At 32.7% G+C, this 24985-nt stretch overlaps 1 protein-coding gene across 1 annotated transcript in view; it reads left to right on the top strand.

Annotated features, from left to right (window-relative positions):
* The window catches only part of LOC132703508 (putative aminopeptidase W07G4.4), a 40594-nt gene that overhangs the window by 11925 nt on the left and 3684 nt on the right, over positions 1-24985 (top strand). Inside the window, exon 7 of the mRNA XM_060672820.1 lies at positions 9428-9527. Within this exon, the coding sequence (XP_060528803.1) occupies positions 9428-9527 (100 nt within the window). The remainder of the gene's footprint in view (positions 1-9427; positions 9528-24985) is intronic.

Genomic DNA, 24985 nt, shown 5'->3' on the forward strand with positions numbered 1-24985 from the left:
AAAAAAACTAACACGAATGTGTAGGCAGACGAAGCTAGCAGGCTTGTGAAAACTTGTATTCAGTTATTTCATGTTTGGACCATCAAGCTTTATTTGTTGTCTATGTACTACAAAATTGAGATAAATTAATATTTATGAAAACTAATGCCTCTGCTTGTTCCATAAAAAAGTTGAAACCAAGTAAGTTGTTTGTTAAACTTGAAACTTGAAACTAATTAAATTTTGTGTGAAAAAGAGAATAGAAACATTTAGTTTATATAATAGAAATGAAAAATACATACTTTTGCTATTAACTCCTGTGCGAAGCAGTGAATTAAGTCTTCGTATAATGGCCGAATGATCCTAGCAGTCGTATCCAAAAGAAGAAGAAGAAAAGTCTTCTTATTAAAGTGATAAGATACTTCGTGGCCAATAGAAGTAAAAGAAGAAGAAGGATAGTCTTCTTATAAAATTGATAAGATACTTCGTTGATTATGAACATTTTTTTTAATGAAATTTTGGTCAACTTGAAAAAAAAAAGACACGAAAGCGCTTTGCAATTAAAAACTACCAGCATCTTGCCGAAATACAGTATTCCAGAATCAAAATGCTCATATTGGGGGGAGGGGGGCACTTCCGATTCCAATGGCTCATACTGTATATGAAAAGCAATATCACAGACCACTGTGAATCATGGATGAATATAAAGAAAAAGTAAGCAGATAAACTGAGGAAAAACGAATGTTTTGCATGGGCAGATTTTACCGTCCGTCCATTCCCACATTTCAAATTAAAAGTAACCCGACACTCACGTGGCAATACACTTTTCGCATAATATTGTCGTCGCCGTTAATCGGGCGAGTGCGAAAAAAAATCGCCTCCGGCCATAACTATATAATTGTTAATTGAAGCCGTGACCGAGAGGAAAAGTTTCGCGCATTGCAGCAAAGTGATCTCGTCAATTTATCGATTTTGACCTCTGTATTTTATTATATCACATAAGTTTTCCCAAAAAATGGCGTCCGTTAATAAAATGCCAACTTGATGAATGAGGGGCTGAGCTTGGAATTACTAAATTTGTTTTAAAATGTGGAGGGGATGAACATTGCCACAATCTGCTCTTCTGTCCCCTGTTCTCTTCAATTTATTTATTTATGACATTGACAAGTTTGTTAGGTTTGATATATAAGTCCATGATCTTTCCAGTCTGTTATAAAATCATTTACCGCTGGTCAGAGTATTTCAAAACAGTACTGTATAAATTTCACTAGAAAATATTCAACAATTTATTTTGATTATTCCTTAAAAACGGTGAATAAAATTAAAGATTTGGTCTCTTTAGGGTTTTGATTGATTGTAGGCTAATTATATAAATGATATAACAGCCAAAGCCTATAGGAGATTAGGTTTTATAAGCAGGTTTAGCTTTGATTTATGTATTGGGATATGCTAGCCAGGTTTGGTCTCCTGTTATAAAATCCATATTCACAAGCTACAATTGATAAAAAAAATGTACGGATTGCAGTTTATAGAATAATAGTAACCAAAGTCAATAGTCATACAGACTACGGTGCTGTTATTAATTTGTTTCATTTAAATAATAATAATAATAATAAACGGATTTTTTATTAGTCAAATAAAAAAAACATGTACATATTCACAATATACACAGTTCCAACTGAATCAGGGCGCAATCTAGCCGAACGGGCTACTCTACTTAAGCCCAAATCGTCAGATTATTGCACAATGTTTTTTTAAAATTATATGAGAAAATTAAAATATAATGTTGTAACATAGAGGTATAACGTAATTTAAGATTAATAAAAAAAACTATAACACTGACAGAAACTGGGAGCTACAATACTATTCTTTCAAGAGAATCTGTATAGGAGGAAAAGAAAATTACATGTAAAACAAAAAAAAGCATATTTATGGACCTTGGCACTGCACACTGAACACGTAACTCTTCTATCGTTTATTAAATATTTTTTCTTCAAGGGAAGTGAATTCGTTTGGTAAAGAGTTATAAAATTTAATACCGTTATAAGTAAACGATCTCCGGAAGATGGCAGTCTGGTGACGTGGCACAGTGATTTTATTAATAAATCTGACATTCCGTGCGTCTACCGTCCCCGAAAAACAAACCTATTACTTAAAGATAAAGGTAGCACAGGGTTCGTCAGGACCTTCATCGCAAAATTTTTTCTTAGTCCTAAAATAAGGCGTGAAGATATATTTTGCACTTTTCGAATTCTGTTTTTGTCTGCTTCATCAAGACAAGGGCCATAAATAAAATCACGGTAGTTGAAACTAGAAAGCACAAGAGATTCACAGAGTATTCTACGTAAAGGAGAACTAAGTATATGTCTTCTGCTGCATATCATTTTTAATGAAAGATATGATTTTTGAATTAGGATTTTAATATATTCCCTAAAGCGCAACTCCGTATCCAATATAATACCCAAATTTGTCGCAGAGCTGACCATTGAAATCCTGATACCATCAAGACGAACATCCACATTATCATTTAGAAACTGCTTATTAATTTTTGGACCGAAAAGCATTAAATTAGATTTAAGTTTAAGGTTATGTTCTGAGGAAAATTGTTTTAATATATTCAGGCCCTCGTTTATTAACCTGAAAATGCGTAATCAGAGTGTTTAAAGTGAAAATAAATCTGCGTATCATGCTCTAGAAACACGAAGATCGCATGCTAGTCTATGCTTCATTTTCAAGTTATTCTCGCCTAATATGGGTCAGTAATTTTGTTCTGTCAAAATTGAATTTTAGTATTAATCATATGATCCGGAGACTAACTATATGTTGAGCAGTCTATTGGTTCATTTACAAAGACAGTTAAGTTTAATACCAATGATTTAGGAATTTCTGGTAGAGTAAAAAGTTTTAAAAATAGTCTAAAGCATGTTCGACCTAGTTAATTTAGTTTATTTAATTTAATTTAGGTATTAAATTCAATTAAATAAATCATCCAAATTAATCCGCCGAAAACTATTGTGGGGTTTTGGATATGATGGAGTACATTCTCTGTATAATTGGTTCAGATCACCGTCCTAATGTCGAATGCAAAAAAGCACTATTTTCTACTCTCACATACCTTTCTCTCAATTGGTAATATGCTTCTTTTTCTATATCTAATTTTGAATAACAACATACTTCTTTAAAATTGCTACATGACATTGTGTTTTGTGGGGTGATGTTAAATGCCTTGGTTGTTAAGTACAAAAACTCCTATGTGGACATTTTATACATGTTATGCTGATCTTAGTTGATCGTTGAGTTTGGACGTAGGCATTCTTGAAGCTTTTTCGTAGCATTTTAAGGTCATTCTATAACAAAGAAACGTATATCCATCTATAAGGTCAACAATTCCGTTGATAAAAGTTTATTTTTACAAAAAATTAATATAAGGATTGCAGCTAAATTTTTATTTTTTTTTATTTTAATTTTTAATATTTATAAGTTTGTTTCATAGCATTGTTGTTTAACACTGTTTTTTGTTGTTGCAATATATTGCACTAGTAAGCCTATATTATTATTATTATTATTATTGTAGTAAATTATTTATAAAAATGTTGTTGCCGAAATTTGAAAGCGTAAGAAACACCCTTGTTTCTTCGCGGATATCATACTTCGATATCCTTCACAAAGGCCGTCAAGTGTATAGTGAAGGGACCATTTAAATATATTTGATACAATACTTGGACTTGGTGGTAATTTTCCGATTACTTGAAATAGAACCTAATCGGTGAACCCGAGTTATTCGATATATTTTTGAATTTTTTAGGCCACAGCCACCGCATTTATATATCTCCTCGCAATTCGTCAATCATCTTATGAAATGGCATAATGTATTTTAATTGTTTTATAAATAATTTTTTTATATGAAGTGATTGTTTTCTGTGATCTGAAATTTATTATTTTTAGAGAATAAATGAACAGGACATCAGCGACGCATACTTGCACTTATATCTAAGTCCAACGGTTTTGGAACTAATATAAATTTTATGCATTTGCAAACCCAAATAAATACAAATATTAAAAATTTATTTAGATTAGAATTTTGTAAGATCACTAATAAAAATGTTATAAAATAGTATATTATGCAGCAGAGTTTGATTTATCACGAACAAGTCAGATAAACCAGTGGCTGAAGTTTATCAAGGTGTTGCATAGAATACTTCTTCCTAGTTTCTCAGTGCATTTTTGGAAAACAGCACAACAATCACAACCGGCACAAATTTTAAAATATTTGGAAAAACTATAATATAGTTATAATATAATAAATTCCTAATATATTTAATCTCAGCTACGGATTCGATATATCTATTTAGCTATGGCATATAGAAAAGTCAGCCAAATAAATCCAATTTTAAACTACAGATTCAATTTATTCAGTTAGCTAAGGTATTTATAAAAGTGTAGTGATTTATTGAATTTAAGTCAAAATTCTAGTTTTCCTTCAGAATCTGTTTATATTTGTTTTCCGGGTAGCCAATTACGGTGTGTGATATTTAGACATGTTTTGATACATTGTTTATTTTCTCTCACACTTTATCAACTACTAGTTTCCTTATCATGGTTTTGAGAATGTCATGAACAATTTCGATGGCATTCTGCAATCTGCATCATATTATAAAAAATGCAGTGTAATGTTTTTTTCTCCTAAACCTAACATTGAACAGGTATCCCAAATGTATTTATTAATTAACGTTTGAAAATTGTGAATTGCAATAAAAATCTTGGTGTTATATTTGATTGTAGACTGAGATTCGTGGAACATGTATATTTGTTGGTGAAAAAGTGTTATTTGGTTTTGCGCCATTTATACAGGCGTAGAACTGTCCTTAATTTCAGTTTACGGAAACTTTTAGCTCAATCACTAGTCCTTTCGATTTTGGACTATGATTTAGTCCTCTATTACCCATGTCTTGATAGTATTAATAAATATAAATTGCAAAAAATTTAAAACAGCTGTTGCAGATTTATTGCGTAAATTTGATAGAAGAATTTCCCACAAAATCCAGGGACTTAACTGGTTAAAAATTGACAGTACTTTCAAGTACTTTTTGGCGTCTATGGTTTTCCAAATTATTTGCACATCTCACTGCCACGATATCGTATTATCTTTGTTCCGCAGGCCATTTTCTTATAACGCTATTGTAATTTTTAATAGTATACAGTATTCAGTAAAATCACATTCAATTAAATTCTTTAAAAAATATTTCAGGTTGAAGCTGCTAACTTCTCAAATAATTTGATTTTCAATGTTATTCCTTTTATTTTTACTTTTAATAACTTTCTATTGTTCTATATTACCATTACATTTATCTATTATACTATATTTAATTTATCAATGTAACTTCGTACTTAGTTTTCAATTTAAACATTGAAGAGGTTAAGTGGAGTAGCTTTTTGCTAGACTTCGCCTCTTGTCTACTATATATTTGTATATAACAATATACAACAATTTATTTTTGATATTATTATTATTATGGAAATACGCAAGATGATGATGTAGACAGCTGTGGGGGTCAGCACTCTTCTCGTTTTCGATGCCACTAACTACTAGAGTAGGGCAAAAGAAAAGCAACTTTTGGGACGGTGCAAAGACATCCAACTTGTGTAAAACCCATTCTATTAATGCAGCTAATATGGGGGAAAATTTTATTTAGAGGATGAGAGGAGGTAACAATTTCTTTTCTTTGACTAATACTAATGGCAGATAAGTGTAATAGGAGATTCTTTTGTATTATTTGTGTGAGGGTACTTTCTATTATATATATATATATATATATATATATATATATATATATATATATATATATATATATATATATATATATATATATATATATATATATATATATATATATATATATATATATATATATCTTTTTTAGGTTAATGCTGAGTCGTTTTTAAACTAGACTTCGTTTTTTGAGGCTCGTAATAGTTATGTAGTTGATATATTTTCTTCTTCTTCTTCTTATTATTAATTATTTAAATTAATTATATTACATTGATTATTTAAATTCCTGGGAAAATGCATACCGCTATTTTCAGATCAAGACATTTTTAGAGAACGTTAATAAACACTACATTAGTTTGAATTCCCAAGTATATCAATCTGTGTATACGTTTTTTGGAGTTATTAGTTATAAATTTTATTTTTTACAAATATTTGAATAAAATTATTTGATCAACCTAATCTTGTCTTGTAGATGGTCAGTTGCTACGGCGGTCGGCACAACTTTTTGCCCGTTGTATTAATAATTAGGATAAACTTAATTGGACGTAGAAAAAATCTCCCTAGAAGCGAGGCGATCCTATTATCTTCTACCGAAACTATTTCGATACCGCCCCACCCACCAACTGCCCGTGTAACCATTTTTTGCCAATTTAACGACTGACCAACGGAACTGTAGTCCACCCTCTCCCGTTCCTTATATAAATCAATCTAAAAGCCGGCTACATCGATAAACAAATTAAAACCCTTTCGTTAATTATACCGAGATCCACACCAAACATATGACGCACCTGGCGTTTTTTTGCCACTTAACTGTACAACGTATCGAATATCAACTATCTTCGAGAGTTGGCCGGGCACCAACCCTTCCGTTCTCGGTATACCAACTCTTTCCGCCCTTTTTCGCAGAGCTTTGTTATTATTTACGGTGGCTCACAAAGGACCACACGCTAGGCACGTGCCGCTTCGAGGAGTGGCAATTTTCGACGTGTTCTCCCCGGCCATACCGACGGCCCGATTTAAGTAACGGTACTCGGTTATCGCGATAATGGGTGTCATGTGGTGAAGGGTGAAAAAAATCCCGTCTCAGATGGCAGATGATTCTCGGCGGTATACGCGATATCGGAGACAGTTGCCCAAAGTGAAAGTAATGGCAATATCTACAGTTAGGAAAATAAGAGATAAGATAAATAAATACTAATAGGGGTAATTTTTTTTAAAGCCTGACAGTACTGAATATGGTTTAGTCCGTGGGTATCAGAAGTTAGTAAATAATGACTTGATTAAAATTTATGAGACCTCCACTCTTAACCTCGAACACAGTATTAAGTCTGTTCTATGCGGACGATTTGAGGCTACAGCTCTCTAATCTCCATTCATCAGTTAAATTGATAATATATAGATAAAAATAATTAATCTTGTGCAGAATTGAACTGAGGTGGCTTTTACTTGATGAAAATCCATTTGTCAAAATAAATAAGAACTAAAAGTTCTTTGTGTGTGGTTGTCGAAACAATTGTCATGTCATAATATACAATTTCGTGAAAATCTGAACTTTTAGTTCTAATTTATTTTGAATCTTGTGAAGAGTTGCCTTGAAAGAAGATTCAATACTTATGTCACTTTATCAACATCGTCACCAACTCAACCATGCTTAAGATACGTGTTTTACGTTCGGTAATCGTTTTACTACAAAGGAGTTAAATTTAACGTCCCTCCATATCTCTATAACAATTTAAGATTCTTAGTAGTAATCAAAATTTAAGAATGACGAACTTACCATGCTTACCATGCTAATGCATAATAAAAATTCCGCCCCCGTCAAACAGAATTATGGAAAACGTTTGTTTATATATTTTTTACAACTAAGGTAAGGTGGGAAAGTGGGTCATGTTTTTGCCTATGGAAAACAAAATAAATCACGATATAAATAATCTTTTTCTACTCTCGCCTGTAAAATATCTAATTACGCACCGATCTAGCGCACGGGAAGCGTCGCTTTGCCACGTCAGTTTCGTTTCTCACGAATCGGAGCCACTTCGGACATTTCCGGGATTTTACCGGACGGGTTTGGGAGCAATCGGATGTTTTCGGAGATATTTCCCACGCTTTGAATTTTGACGTTTGTCTATTTTGACAGTCATGTCAGTGAATGTATTCGTGTTTTGCGAATATGTACCGAAAAACTAACGGTCGTAGAAAAAGTACAGTATGCAAAACGTTCGGTAAACTTTTTTAATAATAATAACTCACTCGTTTATTAAATCTTTAAAGAAAAACGCAAACGGGTTTTTGGAGCTACGAAATCCGCTTGTTTCAATCTAGGAGATTGGTTCTTTCTCTCAAGTCTGTATTGAAATGAATCATATCTGTTTAGCTTGCTGATTTATTTCGTAAAGGCTTCCAGAGTTGCCGTACAATATATTCTTTTGCATAAAATAGTAAAGCCTGTTTAAAAAATGGAAAAGGTTGGGTAACGATATTTCGGATTGTTGCCATGTAACTACATTGGAAGCTATAGGAGTGAGCAAGAGAGATTCCACTTACCCCAAGTCAAGTACCCATATTTTCAATAAAAATCTTGGTAACTGAATCGGACATGTTTGAAAGTGACAAATTTCCCTAAAAATGGAGAGAATCGTTGTTCCGTCAAGTAAACAAACTCTATAAACGCTAGCGGTCTGAAAATGAATTCTGGATCTAGTCACCTCATGTAATATAGTGTTTTTAGAGTTATGTTTGTAAGCAAAAAAAAATTAAATTTTTAAAAAATCTAGAATTTAAATCGAGATTCTCTTAATACAGTTGTTTCAAAAATACCATTCATTATTTACACAATTTTTAACCTTTTTTAATAATTTGTAGAACTTAAAAAAAAAAGATTATTTTTGAATTTTTGTTTAATGATAATAAACTGATTATAACATAATTTATTCTCGCTCATCTGTTACCATTTCCTTTCGTAATAAAACTTTTGTAATCAGTCATTATATATTGTGTAAAAAACAATTTTCTGCTTAAAGTTCAAGTTCAAAGTTGAGATACGGAAAAATTTTTTCAAAAAAGTGTCCATCGGTTGACATTTAGCAGTGACATGTTTTTTTTTTAAATTAATACAATAAACAAAAACACATCTTTTTTATTTCTGCAAACCTCCGTACTTCACAAGTTTTCCTTCGATTGTCCAACAGTTTACGCATTAAACATGAAAATCATATTCCACACGCCCGTGACCTGGAGCTGACATATTTAAAATTTTTAACTCCAATTACCCTTAGCATTTACATCGGGTTATTAATTTGCTAATAACAATCGGGATTGACAGTTTACTTAATTTGTTGGCGCATTAAAATTCCCTTTTTAAAATTCTCATTGAAACCCCGCCCCAAGGTTGTTTTAAATAAGTTCTCTCGTCTTTTTTGACTTTTGATAGGATTAGTCAATTCCGTTTAATATTCAGGTGATACAAGATGCCTCTGCAAAAAGGACCACAAATGGTTTTTTTATCTGTGAAACGGTTTAAGACACTTAAAACACAGATACACTTTTTCAGTCCTATCAGGCATCTTCGGATAATTGCTTATTAACACAACTGAATTTATTTTTTGATATTCTATTCTACTTGTAAATTGGCGAAACTTTTTTGAAACACCTAGTATCAGTAAAACGTTTTTTTTTTAGTTTAAGGAACAAGCTTTAGAAGAAATTAATCCACATCTCTATACTATTGCCACCTTAACAGGACATGCCTGGTTAACTGTTGGGGATGGATACTCTATCGGTAAGCAGTACACTTAATTTAGTTATTAAACAGTTATGCTAATGATTATTTTTGCTTAATAATTTTTTACTCTTTTTCTCCAAATTACGATACCCTGAAACAGGGTCGTTCGAAATGAATGTTTCGGATATGGCATACAAAGCGCGCCCACACTTTAATTTTCAAATGTACTTAGCCTTAGCCTTAGCCTCAGCCTAAAAGATAAATAAATTTCCCGTTAAATGATGTAAAATAGTAGAAAATCTAATTATTCCGGTTTTCAAATTAGTTGCAAATATTCGAAAAATCACTTTATCTTGGGATATCTTGAGTATTTTGTTTTAACTAGCTAGGGAGCGCCATGTTGTTTAACTATAATTGTTCAATTATTGTTTCAAGTATTTGACAGATGTAATTGACCAAGATAAATTGATTTCTCATTTTCTTTTATATATTATAAGGAATATTATTTCGAAAATCTCACGATGTAGATATTCCACTATTATACATTTTTAGGGATTATTAATTAATTATTATTAATCATTAATTTTATCTAGGAAAATCACTTTCGCTTTCGCAAACTACGACCAAAATTTTAGCTTGCTATAGGTTCGAACAGCAGCTAGATAAACATTTTTATCCGTGTCAAATTTTTGGGAGAAAAAGTCAACTGTAATAAATTTTTGCTGTTACTAGGTTGATCTACTCTGTTGTATATAATATTTGTTTCGATTTCTTCACTATGTTCCTACTATAATTATATTTTATTTTCTCTAGCACAACTTATATTGAGATATACGAGTATCTCTCATTTACTTGCTTTTTTACTTTTACGAATATTTTGTACTTAGTACATTCTGAATTGTCTCATAGGCTTAATCCTCTAAAATTTCACACATTTGATTATAGAGTTCGGACAGACATTTAATCTATCATTCATAAAAAGTTTCTTAGACAAAAACTAAAGTTAGAAAAATTAATTTCTAATTCAAAAACATCTAACAGCAAGCCAGTTATTACAAAGTATACCGACCACCAATTTTACAACAGGTTCATAAACTTAACAGACACAACATTTTCTAAAAATGAAGATGAATTTTTGGAAAAAGGTTTCAACTATAACGTACAACACTCGTACATTAATAGAGAATTAGACTGTTTAGGGATCGACTCTGAACTAGCAATTAAGGACATTCACGATTCTAAGTTAAACAAACATGTATTAGCGAATATAGTAAATTCTCAATTAATAGATAACAACAAACACCAAGACATTTCTCAAATGTCACTAGCAAAAACTATCAAAAACAAAGCTTCTGAAGATAACACAATATTTACACGTGCAGATAAAGGGAAGACAGTCATAGCTATCGATCTCCCAGAATATATTTCAAAAACCAACAATTTTCTTAAGCCAGAACTTTTCCAATGTATCAACCACGATATTACCGAGTTATATCAAAGACAAGTCAAGGAAGTAATTACTAACTCCACACTATTTAGTATCAACGAAACAATTATGAATCCACAATCCCCGAAATTATAATCTTTAGTTAAATCACATAAACAAGATGTTGAACTGAGGTGGCTTTTACTTGATAAAAATCCATTTAACAAAAAACCGTGTCTTTATCAAGTCAATTCATTTGATAAATATATAATTTTGTAAAAATCTGAACTTTTAGTTCTTATTTAAACAAGATTTGCCCATTAGACCAGTCGTGTCTTATGTAACAGCTCCAGCAGTTAAACTCTCAACAAAATTAGTAAATATTTTAAAGTCCCACACAGATTTTAAACCAAAATTTGCAATAAAAATTCTCTTGAATTAATCAACAAAATTAAAGATATCAAAATCCCTTCTAACGCAACACTATTGTCTTTTGATGTATAAACATTATTTCCCAGTATTCCAAATATGGATGTGATAGATTTAGTGGATTTAACCCTCACTCGGAAACAGGTTAACTCATTGGTGAAACAAGATTTATTAGATTGCATAATAGAATCTTTATCTTTCATGGACAGATTTATATCTCTAAGGAAGGTTTGATTATGGGAAACCCACTTAGTCCTTTGTTAGCCGATATTTTTATGGATAATTTTTAAAATCTCATACTAGACCATCCTTTGAGTAAAAGTTTTCTACGGTGGTATAGATACGTGGATGATGTCTTTGCTTGCTTTGTTGGAACGGACAGACAATTGAATCGTATAAAATTCACTATCGAAATTGTACAGGATAACTCTATTAATTTTTCATAACTATTACGAAAACCTTCACACAGACTTCTTAATACGCCTCTTTCAACAGAAAATTACAACAAAGAACTTAATATCATTAAACAAATTTCAGTGAACAACGGCTACAATCTGTCCATTATCGATAAAATTATAAATAAAAAACAAACCCAGACATCAGTAAATTGTATATTTCTGAAACCTAATACAGAGCACGAACAATTTAAAACAATTACATACATAGGGGAACCCAGGGAAAAAGTGAAAATCTGAACTTTTAGTTCTTATTTGTTTTATTATTATTATTATTATTAAGATTCCAAAATCAAAGTACTCAAATTTCAAAAAATAAAATATTTTTTCCGTATATCTTAAACATCGAATTTACCATCGACTATATCAATCATCGTTCGTTTTCATGCTAAGTTCGAATAAATTCAATTTTTTTTTAAATTCTAGCAAATCAGCTTAGGATTCGGAAACACTGACGCCACGTCGAGTGTTTAACGAACCGCGACAAATTCAGGTTCGCACTCTGCAGAATACACGAAAAAATTTAAGAAATTCTCCGATCGACTCGAAATGGCATCGGAGTCGTGGAAATTCCGCCCACTCCGCGATACACCAATTTCGGGATCGCAATTTAACTGTAAAAAAAGAGCCCGTCGTGTACATCGGAACGGCGTACATAATCAAAATTATCAGCAGAACCGCTACATGTCCCCATTTTCTGTTAAATTACCGCTCGCTAACGCGGTAAAATAACACTTAAGTGGACATTCTTGCAAACGGAAAAAGATCAAGCGGAGTCATGATCGTACGACCGTGGCCGCACATAATGTTCTTTATTTATCGTCCCAACGAATCGTCGGTTAAAAGGCGAAAATTCGTTTTATATGAAAACGTTGCCGTTTTTAATGAGACAACAGAATAAAAATAACAACTAAACGGTTTTAAACAACTCTATGCAATCTTTGGCAAAACCCATGTGACGACTAGCCTGAAAAATAGTCATTTTTAAGAAATTTAAAAATGATTTATTGATTCCTTATAATATTGACTAAAATGAACAACTCACATAGTGCCTGTATTACGATATCAATAATAATTTAAAAAAAAAACGTACACAAACAATAAACGTGCCAAGTGCTACTCCGAAATATGGAGAGCTAACATTGGATTGGAAATGAGAGAATGAGAATGGCAAATAACTCAATAAATGCAAGATGTTCAAATCCCTTACAGACCTACGGTATCATGCATAGATGGTGGCGTTTCATTGGTTAATACTTTTCCAAATACCATGGTTATGCCACCAGTAATACATGAAACATTTTTGACTATCTTCAGCTGGCACCATAAAAGCCAGAACTAATTAAAACCCGTTATACACGAAACATTTTTTATTATCTTTACAAGGCACATCAAAATCAAAACTAACCGAAACCGAAAATGCAATAAACATTTTTGACTATCTTTAGTAGGTACGGCAAGACCGGAACTAACCAAAACCACTAATACATAAAACATTTTTGACTATCTTTAGCAGGCCTATCAAAACTAACCAAAACCAAAAGGAATATACGAAACCTTTTTGACGATCATTAGCGGACACATGAAAAAAAACTAAATCTAACTAAAACTAATGAAAACATTTCTGTCTCATGCTTACTGGTGAGATAATTTTATAAACACGAAGTAAAAAAATTGATTATGCATTAACACAACACAAGGTAGCCTGGGTGAATTGTCTCTCCTTCGCGAAGTTCCACGGTGATAGCTTTAGTCCATCGTGGTTTTGTGTGGCCTTAAATCCACTTAGCAATATGCTGGAAAGTAGTGCATACTGGTACATCATTTCAAGAAGACCTACTACCAAAATGACCCAGAAAAGATCTGGTAATACGTAATACGAACTAATAATTAAGGAAATCCACTATCTTAAACTGAACGGAGCTCGGACTGAGTCCAGTTTTGACTTTAATAGACTAGATATATTAACACACAAATTGCACAATGTGGAGAAAATTATGAAACCTTGTCTATGAACTTAGAGATTTCTAACAACTAACCGTTAGACTGGGCTGAAATTGGCACACAACATAGTTGACATCGGACAAAAGACAGTTTTGTTGCAGACTTGCCATGTAGTTTGGAAATTTCTAAACTAGAAGTGACAAACTGAACTGACTATAAAAATCATTTCACGCGTAACCCATCCTCCTTCTCTATCTTCTTGGAGTAGCCTATAGAGTTACGAACACCGTGGACCCGCTGACCTTTCATTGTGAGTTTTTCTGTTCAATCTGAAACTTCAGTTCTCAATTTAAAAGAGTCTTATAACAAATTCTCCTTTAGGACCACATCAGCAGGTCATTGCATTGCGTATTCTATAAAAATGTAGAATAATCTGACTGTTGACGGTTGCCTTTTGAAAGTCTGCTGATCAGAAATCAGACTGAGGGTTTTGTTGTTGAGTTATTTTGTTTTATTAATCATTTATTAAGAGGAAATAGTTATTAGGCATTGCCTTCGTCCGCATGTGTACTTTTCATTTCCGCTTTGCGCGAGATCAAGAATCATTAGTACAAATTTACTGTGTTGCTTTTATCCGAACAATTAGAAATGTTAGCTTTTTTACGGTATTTTAGCAGTTGCAGCGATCGGTCAGATGCGAATCGGGTATTTCCGTAAACAAAACGTCTAGGTAAATATATACGAGTGCAACGACATTTGAACAAATAGATTATAGCCTGTTATCGTCGAAGCAGGAAAATAGCAATTAAAGTAGAAACATTTGACACCGTCACAGATTACCAAAAAATCGTCATTTTATATGCTTCTAAAGATTTCATGATATTGTATATATTTTAACAATCTTTTTTCCAAGTTATTATTCATGAGCTTCAGAATTTAAAAAATAAAGCAAAAAAATAATATGCTTATTCTGTAGACAAGGACAAATGTAAATTAAAAATAATACAAATACATTTGGTATATCCTGAAAATAAACAAATAAAAAATCTCTCTAAAACCCTTAAGTTGTACGGGATCGCATATCATAAATTTACCCTGTCACATATTGCAGAAAATGACTTTAATAAATGTTAAAAGGAATTGCTACATAATTTATGTAAAATACAAAGTCTACCTACATAATATAATTTTAAATACAAATATTACTTTAAATTTCTTCTTAGTCTTTTTATTATCGAATTTTTTTTAACATATTCTTGCTTGGGAACTTAAAGATAGGAATAAACTTTTTGAGATGTTTTTTAAAAGCACTTGACGGTGTTCTGGCTTCAATTTTCTTGAAATTTTAATGTTCGTTATTCTAGTTCATCTCAAAACGGCCTCATATTTTGTTCGTTTCTCATTTCTTTTTAACTATATCTGAGGAAAGTATTATTTAGTTTTCATTTATTTATCATTTATTACACACGCTGTGTCACTTAAAGTGGCAGGTATCTTGATTATTACTTGAGCGATTGTTTTCAACAAAGTTTTGAATACGAGAGCATCAGTTATAGGCGTAAGACTAAACTGCCATTGTAGCGGTATTTATTTCACATCTGATAAATTATGTAGATTTTTTATCTTTTATTTTATTATTTGTTATACATCGTTACTCACGATGGATACAGGACAGAATCTTGGTTATTCCCGGGACAAATGTTCTCAATTACATTTTTAATACGAGAATATCTGTCATAGACTTAACTGACAAATTACGTCCAATGTTATTTATTTCTAATATTTATTTATTATACATAGTGTGGTTGATTGTTTTTTGAGCATTTGTTATTTTTGCCGTTTCCAATAACATTTTTCAAATTTGGTTTGGTTTGGGAAAATTTCATGGCGTAGTTCGTCAGATTAACTTTTTTTTCATTTCACTTTATTTCTTGTTCTTCTCAAAAGAGGATCACTTTTGGTGACAAGAAGTTATGTTAGTTATGCTTGTATATATGTAGCTATGGCCTGTACCCTCTTGCCTAGTTGAATTTTGGGTTTTAGATGGTCTTCCCTAAATCCCGAAGTTCGCCGGACGCTATCATCTATAATAAACTAACCCAGATTCGTTTTGCGCCTCGTATTTTACAAATCGACGTAAATATTCGTCAGTTTTTCGGTCCTACCTCAAGACCATCAATTCCTTCCCGGAACCTTGATAAATTACACCACCAAAAGAGCTGTCAGAATGTTAATACGTCTGTTAATAAACTTCGTCCATCGCACCACACGCATTGACATTGAACAAAATTAATGTTCGTCGTTTGCAACGATCTCTTATTAATTCACGAGGTATTTGGAACGATTTACAGTTAGCCCGAAGAGTTCGTCGATTAATTTTCGCGTTGCGTGCGAGTAGGCAAATAAAAGAAATGAATCGAGTTGTAATTTGGGTGAAAGAACCGAACCTTTCCATTAACGGGTCATCTAACTGTACGCCTTTCTCCGGGGTACCAATTTCTCGGTCAGCTTTGTCAAATGTTTACGTCACCGACTTCTTTCGGTACGGGCCATTCCTCATGTTGACCTACTCAGTGGAGTTCAGGATTTCTTAAGTCGAGGTTTTAAATTTTTTGCAATTTTTCTTTTCCTAGCACCATTTAAATTAAAGTTCACTTTTTTACTTATTTACTTATATCGTAACTAAGGTAAAAAAGGTAAAAAAGAAAGACCCGGGCAAGCTGTAAGAATGAAATATGGCCGAACAGGCCCGTACTTTTTTTAGAATTTAATTATCTGTGGTTTTGTTAATTACTTACTTAAATTACTTAAAATTATTCACATAATATATCAGTATCACTATCGCTGCTATCACCTGTACTAAATATTATTTGTTCTATATTATTTACGATTGTTCTGCTTTTTCTATATGTTTAACAGAATTTGCCCAACTTTGTGGAGGGATGTTAAAAACTTCGGTTTCTATAAGTTTGAGGACTTTGGAGTTAACACGGGGAAAAACATTGTTGCGACGAATGGCAGATTTCAGTTGGTGCCACACATGTTCAATGGGATTAAATGTATAGTGGTAAGGTGGAAGCCTTCGAACTGTATGCCCTAGATTTTTTGCATAATTATCACAGACGTATTCCATTTGTAGGTTCAAGCTTTGTAGAACCTCAATTAATTGCTTTTTGGTATAATCCTCGTGAAAATAAATGTCGTTATTATACATGTAGTTTTGGATTGTTGCTTTTGTGTCACATGAGGAAGGGGTTTTAGTCAACTGTCTACTGTGATAACTTGCATTGTCCATTACAATGACGCTATTAGGAGGAATGTTTGGAACTAGAGGAGAACAGAGAAGAATTTTTAGTATTTTTCGCAGACAGAGAAAGTCCATTTGGAATCCAACCATCTTTAGAGCCAGCATGCAAAATAGTTATTCTTTTACCTCTTTTGATGGCGCGTTTGTTTTACACTTATCAGTTGAGTCCACCCAACCCTTTTCCGGGGTATCATAAGTGTCGAACCAGGTTTCATCCAAGTAAATAATTGGCCTTTGTTGTTCTCTGTAAATCCTATTTTTTTCTAGATATTCCAGTCGCCATTTCCGAATTCTAAAAGATTGCATTAAAACTTGCCTTTTGTCTATTTTTTAAAATCTAAAACCCATTTGTTGAATACACTTCCATAAGGTAACTCTGTCACATTTAACACCGGTTTGATCTTTTTCAAGCCTCCTAATTAAGATATCTAGTGTAGGCACGCTTTGTTCCTCGTATAATACGCCGTATTATATCTTGATCACTTTCATCTCCACTCGAGAAAATGTCAGCATCTCTTCTTTTTTTCCTCGCTGAAATGGAATTATTAACAATTTTCCATATAGTTGATGTTGGAATTTTCGTCAATGTGGTCGTTTCTTCTAAAGATGCTTAGCTTGCTGACACCACGTTCAATGAGAGTGAAATAAACATTGTTTATAACTTCCTTAGTCTCAATAGAATAGTGTTTTCTACATTTGGGCGGGAGCATCTCCTGAGATACACTAGACTCGCACATATTTTGCATAATTCGCACACGATCAACACACGCTGTATTACACACGAAATAAGAATGATTACTAATAAACTTAAACTAAGTAGTATACCAAACCGAAGAATATTAAACACAGGTAGGTATAAAATTATTTTCTATTACGGACCACAATTTTACCTGAATTTAAATTCCGAAACTTTAAGTAATAATCTTGTTGCATTGTATGTTAATGACCACCCTTGGATAATCCCATTCAAAAGCAATTGGTCACTTTCTTATATCTATGAACAGACCATACCTTAAAAAATATACTTATTGTTATATATTTTTATGCTTCTTATACATATTCAAGCAACAGTAGAAATAATGAAGGCTTATTCACTCTCTAGGATTAGGTAAAATGTATAGATTTTTGAGCTCCCCATTTATGGAGCTATTGATTTTTTTTCAAATAACCCACTAAAAGCGATATAATTTCTCATACATACGGTACATTAAATATTGTTAAAATTTTGTTAGCAAAATTAATAAGCGCCACCTGCATGTTTTGTTTTTAACGTGAGTGATAATTAAAAAAGCCACATTAATGTGTTTTTAAAAATTAGCGTCAATAGAGTGTAATTTATTGATTATTTTATAAAGTGTTGCGACACAAAGTGCACGCCAGGCGAAATAGAAGACTTAAAAAGTTGTTTTCATATTTTTGGCGATATTGGATATTCCGGCAGTGTTGCAAAGTCATTCTGGGAAGTCATCCTTGGTCTATGCCTTAGTGATTTTTTTTATTAAACCCCTTCCCACTATAGATGACAATGTAAGCGAGCCAAAAATTTCCATTTTTAGCAAACAATTTGGAAAAGACGACTCCTTCGAACTTCTTTATGAAAATATTTTATTTTAAAATTGGAACTAATCAATAACATTTTTTTAAAGTATGCACCTTTTAGGTGAGAATACTAAATACATTGTATAAAAATGACAGAAATTATGTACTTTTCTACTGAATGTTGAAATCAAACTTGACCTTTACAGAGAGTAAACTAATTACAATTAAAATATCTTGTAAATAGGAACCTTTAATAAAGCTTTTTTTTTCTCAAATGTAATTATCCTCTTTTTGAACTTCTCTGGTTTCGATCATCTTCTGTTTTTGCATCTGTTTTTGTTTACTTCCAATTCTATAACATGCCTATATTTCCTGCAATGTATCAAAAAATTCTTCGTCAAAAATGAAAATTTTTCACTGCTTTACACCCTGGAGGAAAATAATCCGACACCACTGATACATACAGAAATATAACTCAAAATTAAACAACTTCTTGGATGTTCCACTTCATCTGTCGCTCAGTTTAGTTATTTTTCGATTTATTTACATCATTTCATTTCAATACGTTCGTTATTGGTATCTCAACCTCTATTTTCTCTTGTCATTCAGGTATCCTTCTAAACATCTAGTTTTCATAGCGTTTCCTATTTTTGGCAATCACTCTCAGTTGCGTTTTGTTCATTTTATGAGCTGCATAGGTTGCCGCTCAGAAGGATTTTTTTCTTCCATACGTTTCATGTGGCAATACCACAATAGTTTTTTTTCCATGCTATTGATTCTTGTCATTTCCTTTATATTGTTTCCTTGAATTTGGTTTTGTTTTATGTTTTCATTCTGAAGGCGTCCCTAGCTCAGCATTTGCACTGATATATCACAAATAGTGCATCCTTAAGAGTCAGTTAGCAACTGCAGTAAAATATATTTTTTCTTGTATCCATTAGCCAGTTTTTATTGTTGTTTGAAGGACTTGAAATAGAAATGATTGCATTTATATTTAACAAGAAATAGATACAGCCCGGAGTGTGGATCTGAACATGAGAAACATGGGACACAGTTACAACACGCATTATTCGACTAAGGTGCAAATAACTGAATTGTGCCTCTTCTTGAGATGGTTAATAGAGTCATGTGAGTTAAAACTTCACAATCAAAGTTGTATAAGGCGCAGCAGTCTGTAAGTAAGGAAAATTATAATGGATCCACATTTTTTTACAAATAATAGAGCTACCAAGAAGTACTGAACTTGGTAGCAGGACTTTTTAACATTGATTTTTCGTAGGGCCATAAAGTAAGTCAGTTCCTCACCAAGTTGACGTTAACCTTTGCAATAATATTTAAGTGAATTTTGTTTTTTACTGTAATGCATTGCGTTGGCTTCTTTCGATATATCTTTTTGGGGCCCTTGAAAACTCTGGACATAGGGGGCTGGACTATACATCCTTCACATGTGTGATATTTCACTTTATTGTTTTGCATTTATGGAAGAGTGAAAATAGGAATGATGGAAAAATACTTAACTAGAAATAAATACAGCACCAGTAAGGTCTCTGTCGCTGCCAGCCAGTGGAGTGGATCTAAGGGTGGGCAACAAGACAAGATAGTCTTAAACACATACTGTGCTACAACTAACAGGGCTATGCCTTTTCTTTAGATGGTTGATATAGTCTTGTCAGTTTGGGTATAATTTCAAAATCAAAGACATAGTTGTGTGAAAGGATCCATTTCACTTGATGTTATAATAGGATTTTTGACTTTGCAATAATATTTAGTGAATTTTGTTGTGCGTTGTTCTCTGGTATGTCTTGTAAACGTGTTTTCACACTCATTTTGCGAAAATAAAAAAATAACTTTATAAACAATAAGTAAATCAATTTAAAATAGACATCAAATGGCAATAAGCTACGTGTGTTGCCAAACACGGCTTTTCATATTATCACATTTCACGTTGTCTGTGTTGATGTACGGTTTTCTCATAAATATGCGTCGTTGCTAATGTCAGTGAACAAAGTGTCGATACCGTAGATGGTGTGTTACTCCATCTCGTAGCGGTATCATGTGCCATAACTCGGTCAGAAGCGTACTACTCAACGAATAAATGCCATATGATAGATTTTATTGGCGTCACGAATATAAGAGTTATAGTTTAGGAAGAGGGAAAATGACCTGGACATACGCGGCGGATTGCAAAAATTAATACCGGTCGAATGATTGATAATGACGAGCCGGATTTACTTCAGGAAATATGCGGGACGATAATAAAACCGCACCAACGAGACTCAGAAACGGATGTTGCGAGACTTTGAAACTCCTTTTGAAGATATCCGCGTTGTTTGGTCAAGTAAGCCGCTAAGGATATTAATATATTCATGTCCTTGTCCTTAGATTGGATTGCATTGTTAGATTGTGATTCCCTTTATTCTTCCGCTTACAGGGTCGTACAGATTCTTACGTAGGTGTCCTGCGTTATCCCTTCATAAAGCTCGATCTAGTTGAAGAAACTGGAAGTTGTAGATTGCTATCCAATTAGGGATGTTGCAATAGTTTTCATCTTATTCATCGTCTTGCGTCCTTGATCGTTCCCTATAAGTTGTAGAAGAACAACTCTCTCATTGACTTGTGAAGATCTTCGATTAGAATGTCAATGCCATGACGATGGTTTCTGTCTGTCACGCTCGCTGGCCACTAAAATATAGGCCTTCCATTACAGCGGGGAATACTTGGTACTTCCTGGTCGTGTAAGACCTGCATGGGACTGGAGGCCGTTCGAGTTTGTTGATTTATGCTATGGTTTTCTTCTGCGTATTTTTACATAAACGTAGAGTTTTCTGTAATTAGTTATATTATATAGAGAAACTTTCTTTGGTATAATAATAAACCAGGACGTGAACTATTTCAACTCTGTTTTGGAGATGGCAATTTATATCAAATTGTTTTCTGATATGTCTATACATCGATAACCTTTAAGTGTCGACTGAAGGATTACTTATTGTTTGAGGATAATGTGCTGTTATTTATTTTGGGAATTGTTTTATGCCATTAAGGGTATGTAGTTGCATATTATTTACAACTCTGCTCCTCCAACGTCGTTTGTTAACGAATCGAACTTGCCCATTTTTTCACCAATCATGTTTCAGTCCCAGTTAAGCTCTGAAGTAGTCAACGGGATGATTTAAAAACAACAAGTTCGATTCCAACTAGAAGATTTGTAAATGGTATTACTCTCTGTGGAAGTTCCTTTGAAAAATAATTGACATGTAATTCCCATAATTCTTGTGTCCCTTCATCATATTTTTCCATTTGTCTCTCCTTTTCACGCACACTTTTGTCCTTGCAATTGGTGGTGATTAAAATATTATAACACTTTGAGTTCTTGAGGTTTTGAAGATACGAAAGGCAAGATTTTGTTGCGGAACTGTGTAAATCACTTAGGTTCTGTGGTGTATTTTGTTTCGTTGAGAGAGACGGAATAAAGAAGGTAATAACAAAAAAAAATTCTTTCGTAGCTACATTAAAAAACATATTTTAAAAAAATGGCGAACACGAAAAAAATTGAGGCAGTCTTGCCGTCTTGCATTCTTTGAACATGCATTATAATTTAAAATACTTTTCGCAATTGGAATAAATAAACAATTTTCAAAATAACAAAATTTCTAAAAATCTTTCAACTACAAAGTATGAAACGCAAAGTAACAAAAATAATTCATTAAAAAAAAACGTTTGTCAAAGCAAAGCGACTTCCTTAACTTAAATTTTGTTGGTGCAGGTTTGTCGACCACATTGTTTGCGTAGGTGTTCAGGCTTATCCTGGTTCCATTCCGATTCGCGTAGGTTCGCTTTGCACAAGTATCATTAGTGTTCATTAGAAGGTGGGACATTTAACTGGCCCACTATTTTAAAACTTCAAAGTGGAAATAACCATTTTATAATGCCCGAAGACAAAAACCAAAATATAGATTACATAGCACGTTAATAGGTATAGTAATGCAGTTACAAATTAGTAAGAGATTACGTATCGTATAAGACAAAGACAAATATTGATTAGGTTTTTGTCGAACATTTTTGGAGTCGGTAAAATGTTCCGCATTCTGTGGAACTTATATAATTTTCGCGTATTGAACCTATGCAAATTCGCATTTGATTGGTGTATTAAAATGGCTTTGAGAGAAAGATATGTTCACTGCACCACGAATTTAAACAGAACAAATACTTTGAAAACGATTTTGAGACGATTAGCTAAATGATGGTAGAAACTCTTTTGCTTCTGCCAAAAATAATTAGTGTACCAAAGCAGCAAGCAAAACACCTCAGTTGGATATACAAAACTTCTCCATTTTTTGTATTCATCTGTCATTTAATCTGTACGGTATACAATTGTAATGCTTCGTAAACATTAATCGCGTTGCACAACATGTGTTATACACGTCACGCCAGAATGCGGAAATGTATTTGATCCAAAAATCGACGAAAAATGAGATATTACCCTTCGGGTACAATAAAAACACTAAATTACCTGTTATTTACGTTTTGAACAATATTGGGTCAAGTTTAATCGCAATGTCGATGCAAATCTTTGTTGATGCATATTAATTAGCGCACACACCCATTTTTTTTTTACTTTTACACACTTCTTTTATGAACCATTTTTTGCAATTTTTGTTTTATAGATTTGCATGAATTTGTTTGTTATTTATATAATCTTCATTTTAATTTGCGTTTATCGTTGAATAGTTTACAAAATCTAGTAGTTCTATTTTAAATTTCAAAATTCAATCCATCCATCGATAAATCGATATTGAAAATTTCTTCTTTAACGACGTTTTATTATTTAATAATAAATATTATTCAATTTTCTTTCGGTACTAGGAGTAAAGTAGCAGTTGCTATAATCAACCGTTCTCGAGATATAGGGACCAGAAATATTTATATATACTTCAAATTTTATTTGCAAAAAACTAAAGTTAATTTAATTTTAATTTAAACTTTTTGTCTTAAGATGAACCAAAGAAGTATCCGTTAAAGTTACCCAACATAATTAATTGCAACACGATTTAAACTAATACCAACTAAAAAAAACATTGCTAAAATAAAATCAAAAACGATTTTTGCGCAAAATATTTCTTAGGATAGTCATAAGAATAGTTAACTTATAGATTATATCTTAATAAGATTCATATAAATTTGCGCGTATCAGATTTGAAATTTTATCTAAATCATGTTATGTTCTGTAATCAATCTTTGCAATTTTTGATATTCTGAAGAATGTTCAATTATTTTTCCACAGGTATAAAATTTACATAAAACCTTTCTATCATTGACACTAAACGGAATTGAAGCTTCCATTGCCTTTATTTAGTTTAATTACAAACTTCCACCCTGTTTGAAGTGTGAACATTCTATCGTTATTCTATCTGATCTCCTTTTGCAATATTATTGGACATTCTTCTTTTTCTTGGGCAATTTGTATTTCTCAAGTTGGGTGTGTGTTGATTATAATCCATTGAATTGGGGGTCTCTGCCTGGCGGAATATAATGGCCGCCGCTTCCATCCAGGTAATGTTCGGTCTTTATTGCTATCTTAGAGTATTAATTTGGCTATGGCTTATATCATTATCCTTGTAAAATATAATCAAGATATTTTATTTTGCTCAGTTTCTGGACGGTCAACATTTCAAATACTTTAATCCGATAATTGACTTTTATAGTTCGCACATACCACTTGATAGAGTATTGAAGAAGGATATTTTTAAGTTTATAAAAAGTCGTTTTGCCCATACCATTCGTGTTTTTACTTGTTCATCACAGTCCTATTTCTTGTCAATGACAGTATCAAGTAATCTGAAATTGCCTGTGCGTCCAGTATTTGTAGCTCATACTGGTCTACCACACATCTTATTTAACGAAGACTGTAGGTCTTCAAGTGTATTTTCCAGATTTAGTTTCACTTCCTTGACTTCATTACCTAAAGCAAGTTGAAATATTTTTTCGACTTATATATTCAACACCAATGGTGAGAGAATGCATCCTTGATACATACTTTTAGAGACAGAGAGAGACAACAAAAAGTGGAAAAGCGCTTGGTCCGGACGGAAGTACCTGCGGAAGTGTTGAAGCTGATTGAAGAGCAACATTTGGGCTCTATAACAGCACTATTCAACAGAATATACATAACGGGGATCATACCAACGGAATGGCCAGAATCGACCTCTGTTACAATACCAAAAAGGGTAATGCAAAAACATGTAGATATAGAAAGATGAATACCGTGCAATAAGCTTGATGAGTCACACACTAAAGTATTCTTGAAAGTTATACACCGCAGAGTATTTCAGAAACTCGAAGATAACATCTCGGATACCCAGTTCGGTTTTAGAAAAGGATATAGTACTCGGGACGCATTATTTGCGTAGAATATCCT

The sequence above is a fragment of the Cylas formicarius genome, unplaced genomic scaffold (assembly GCF_029955315.1).
Source record: "Cylas formicarius isolate icCylForm1 unplaced genomic scaffold, icCylForm1.1 PGA_scaffold_6__28_contigs__length_40554024, whole genome shotgun sequence".
In the NCBI taxonomy this organism is placed as follows: Eukaryota; Metazoa; Arthropoda; class Insecta; order Coleoptera; family Brentidae; genus Cylas; species Cylas formicarius.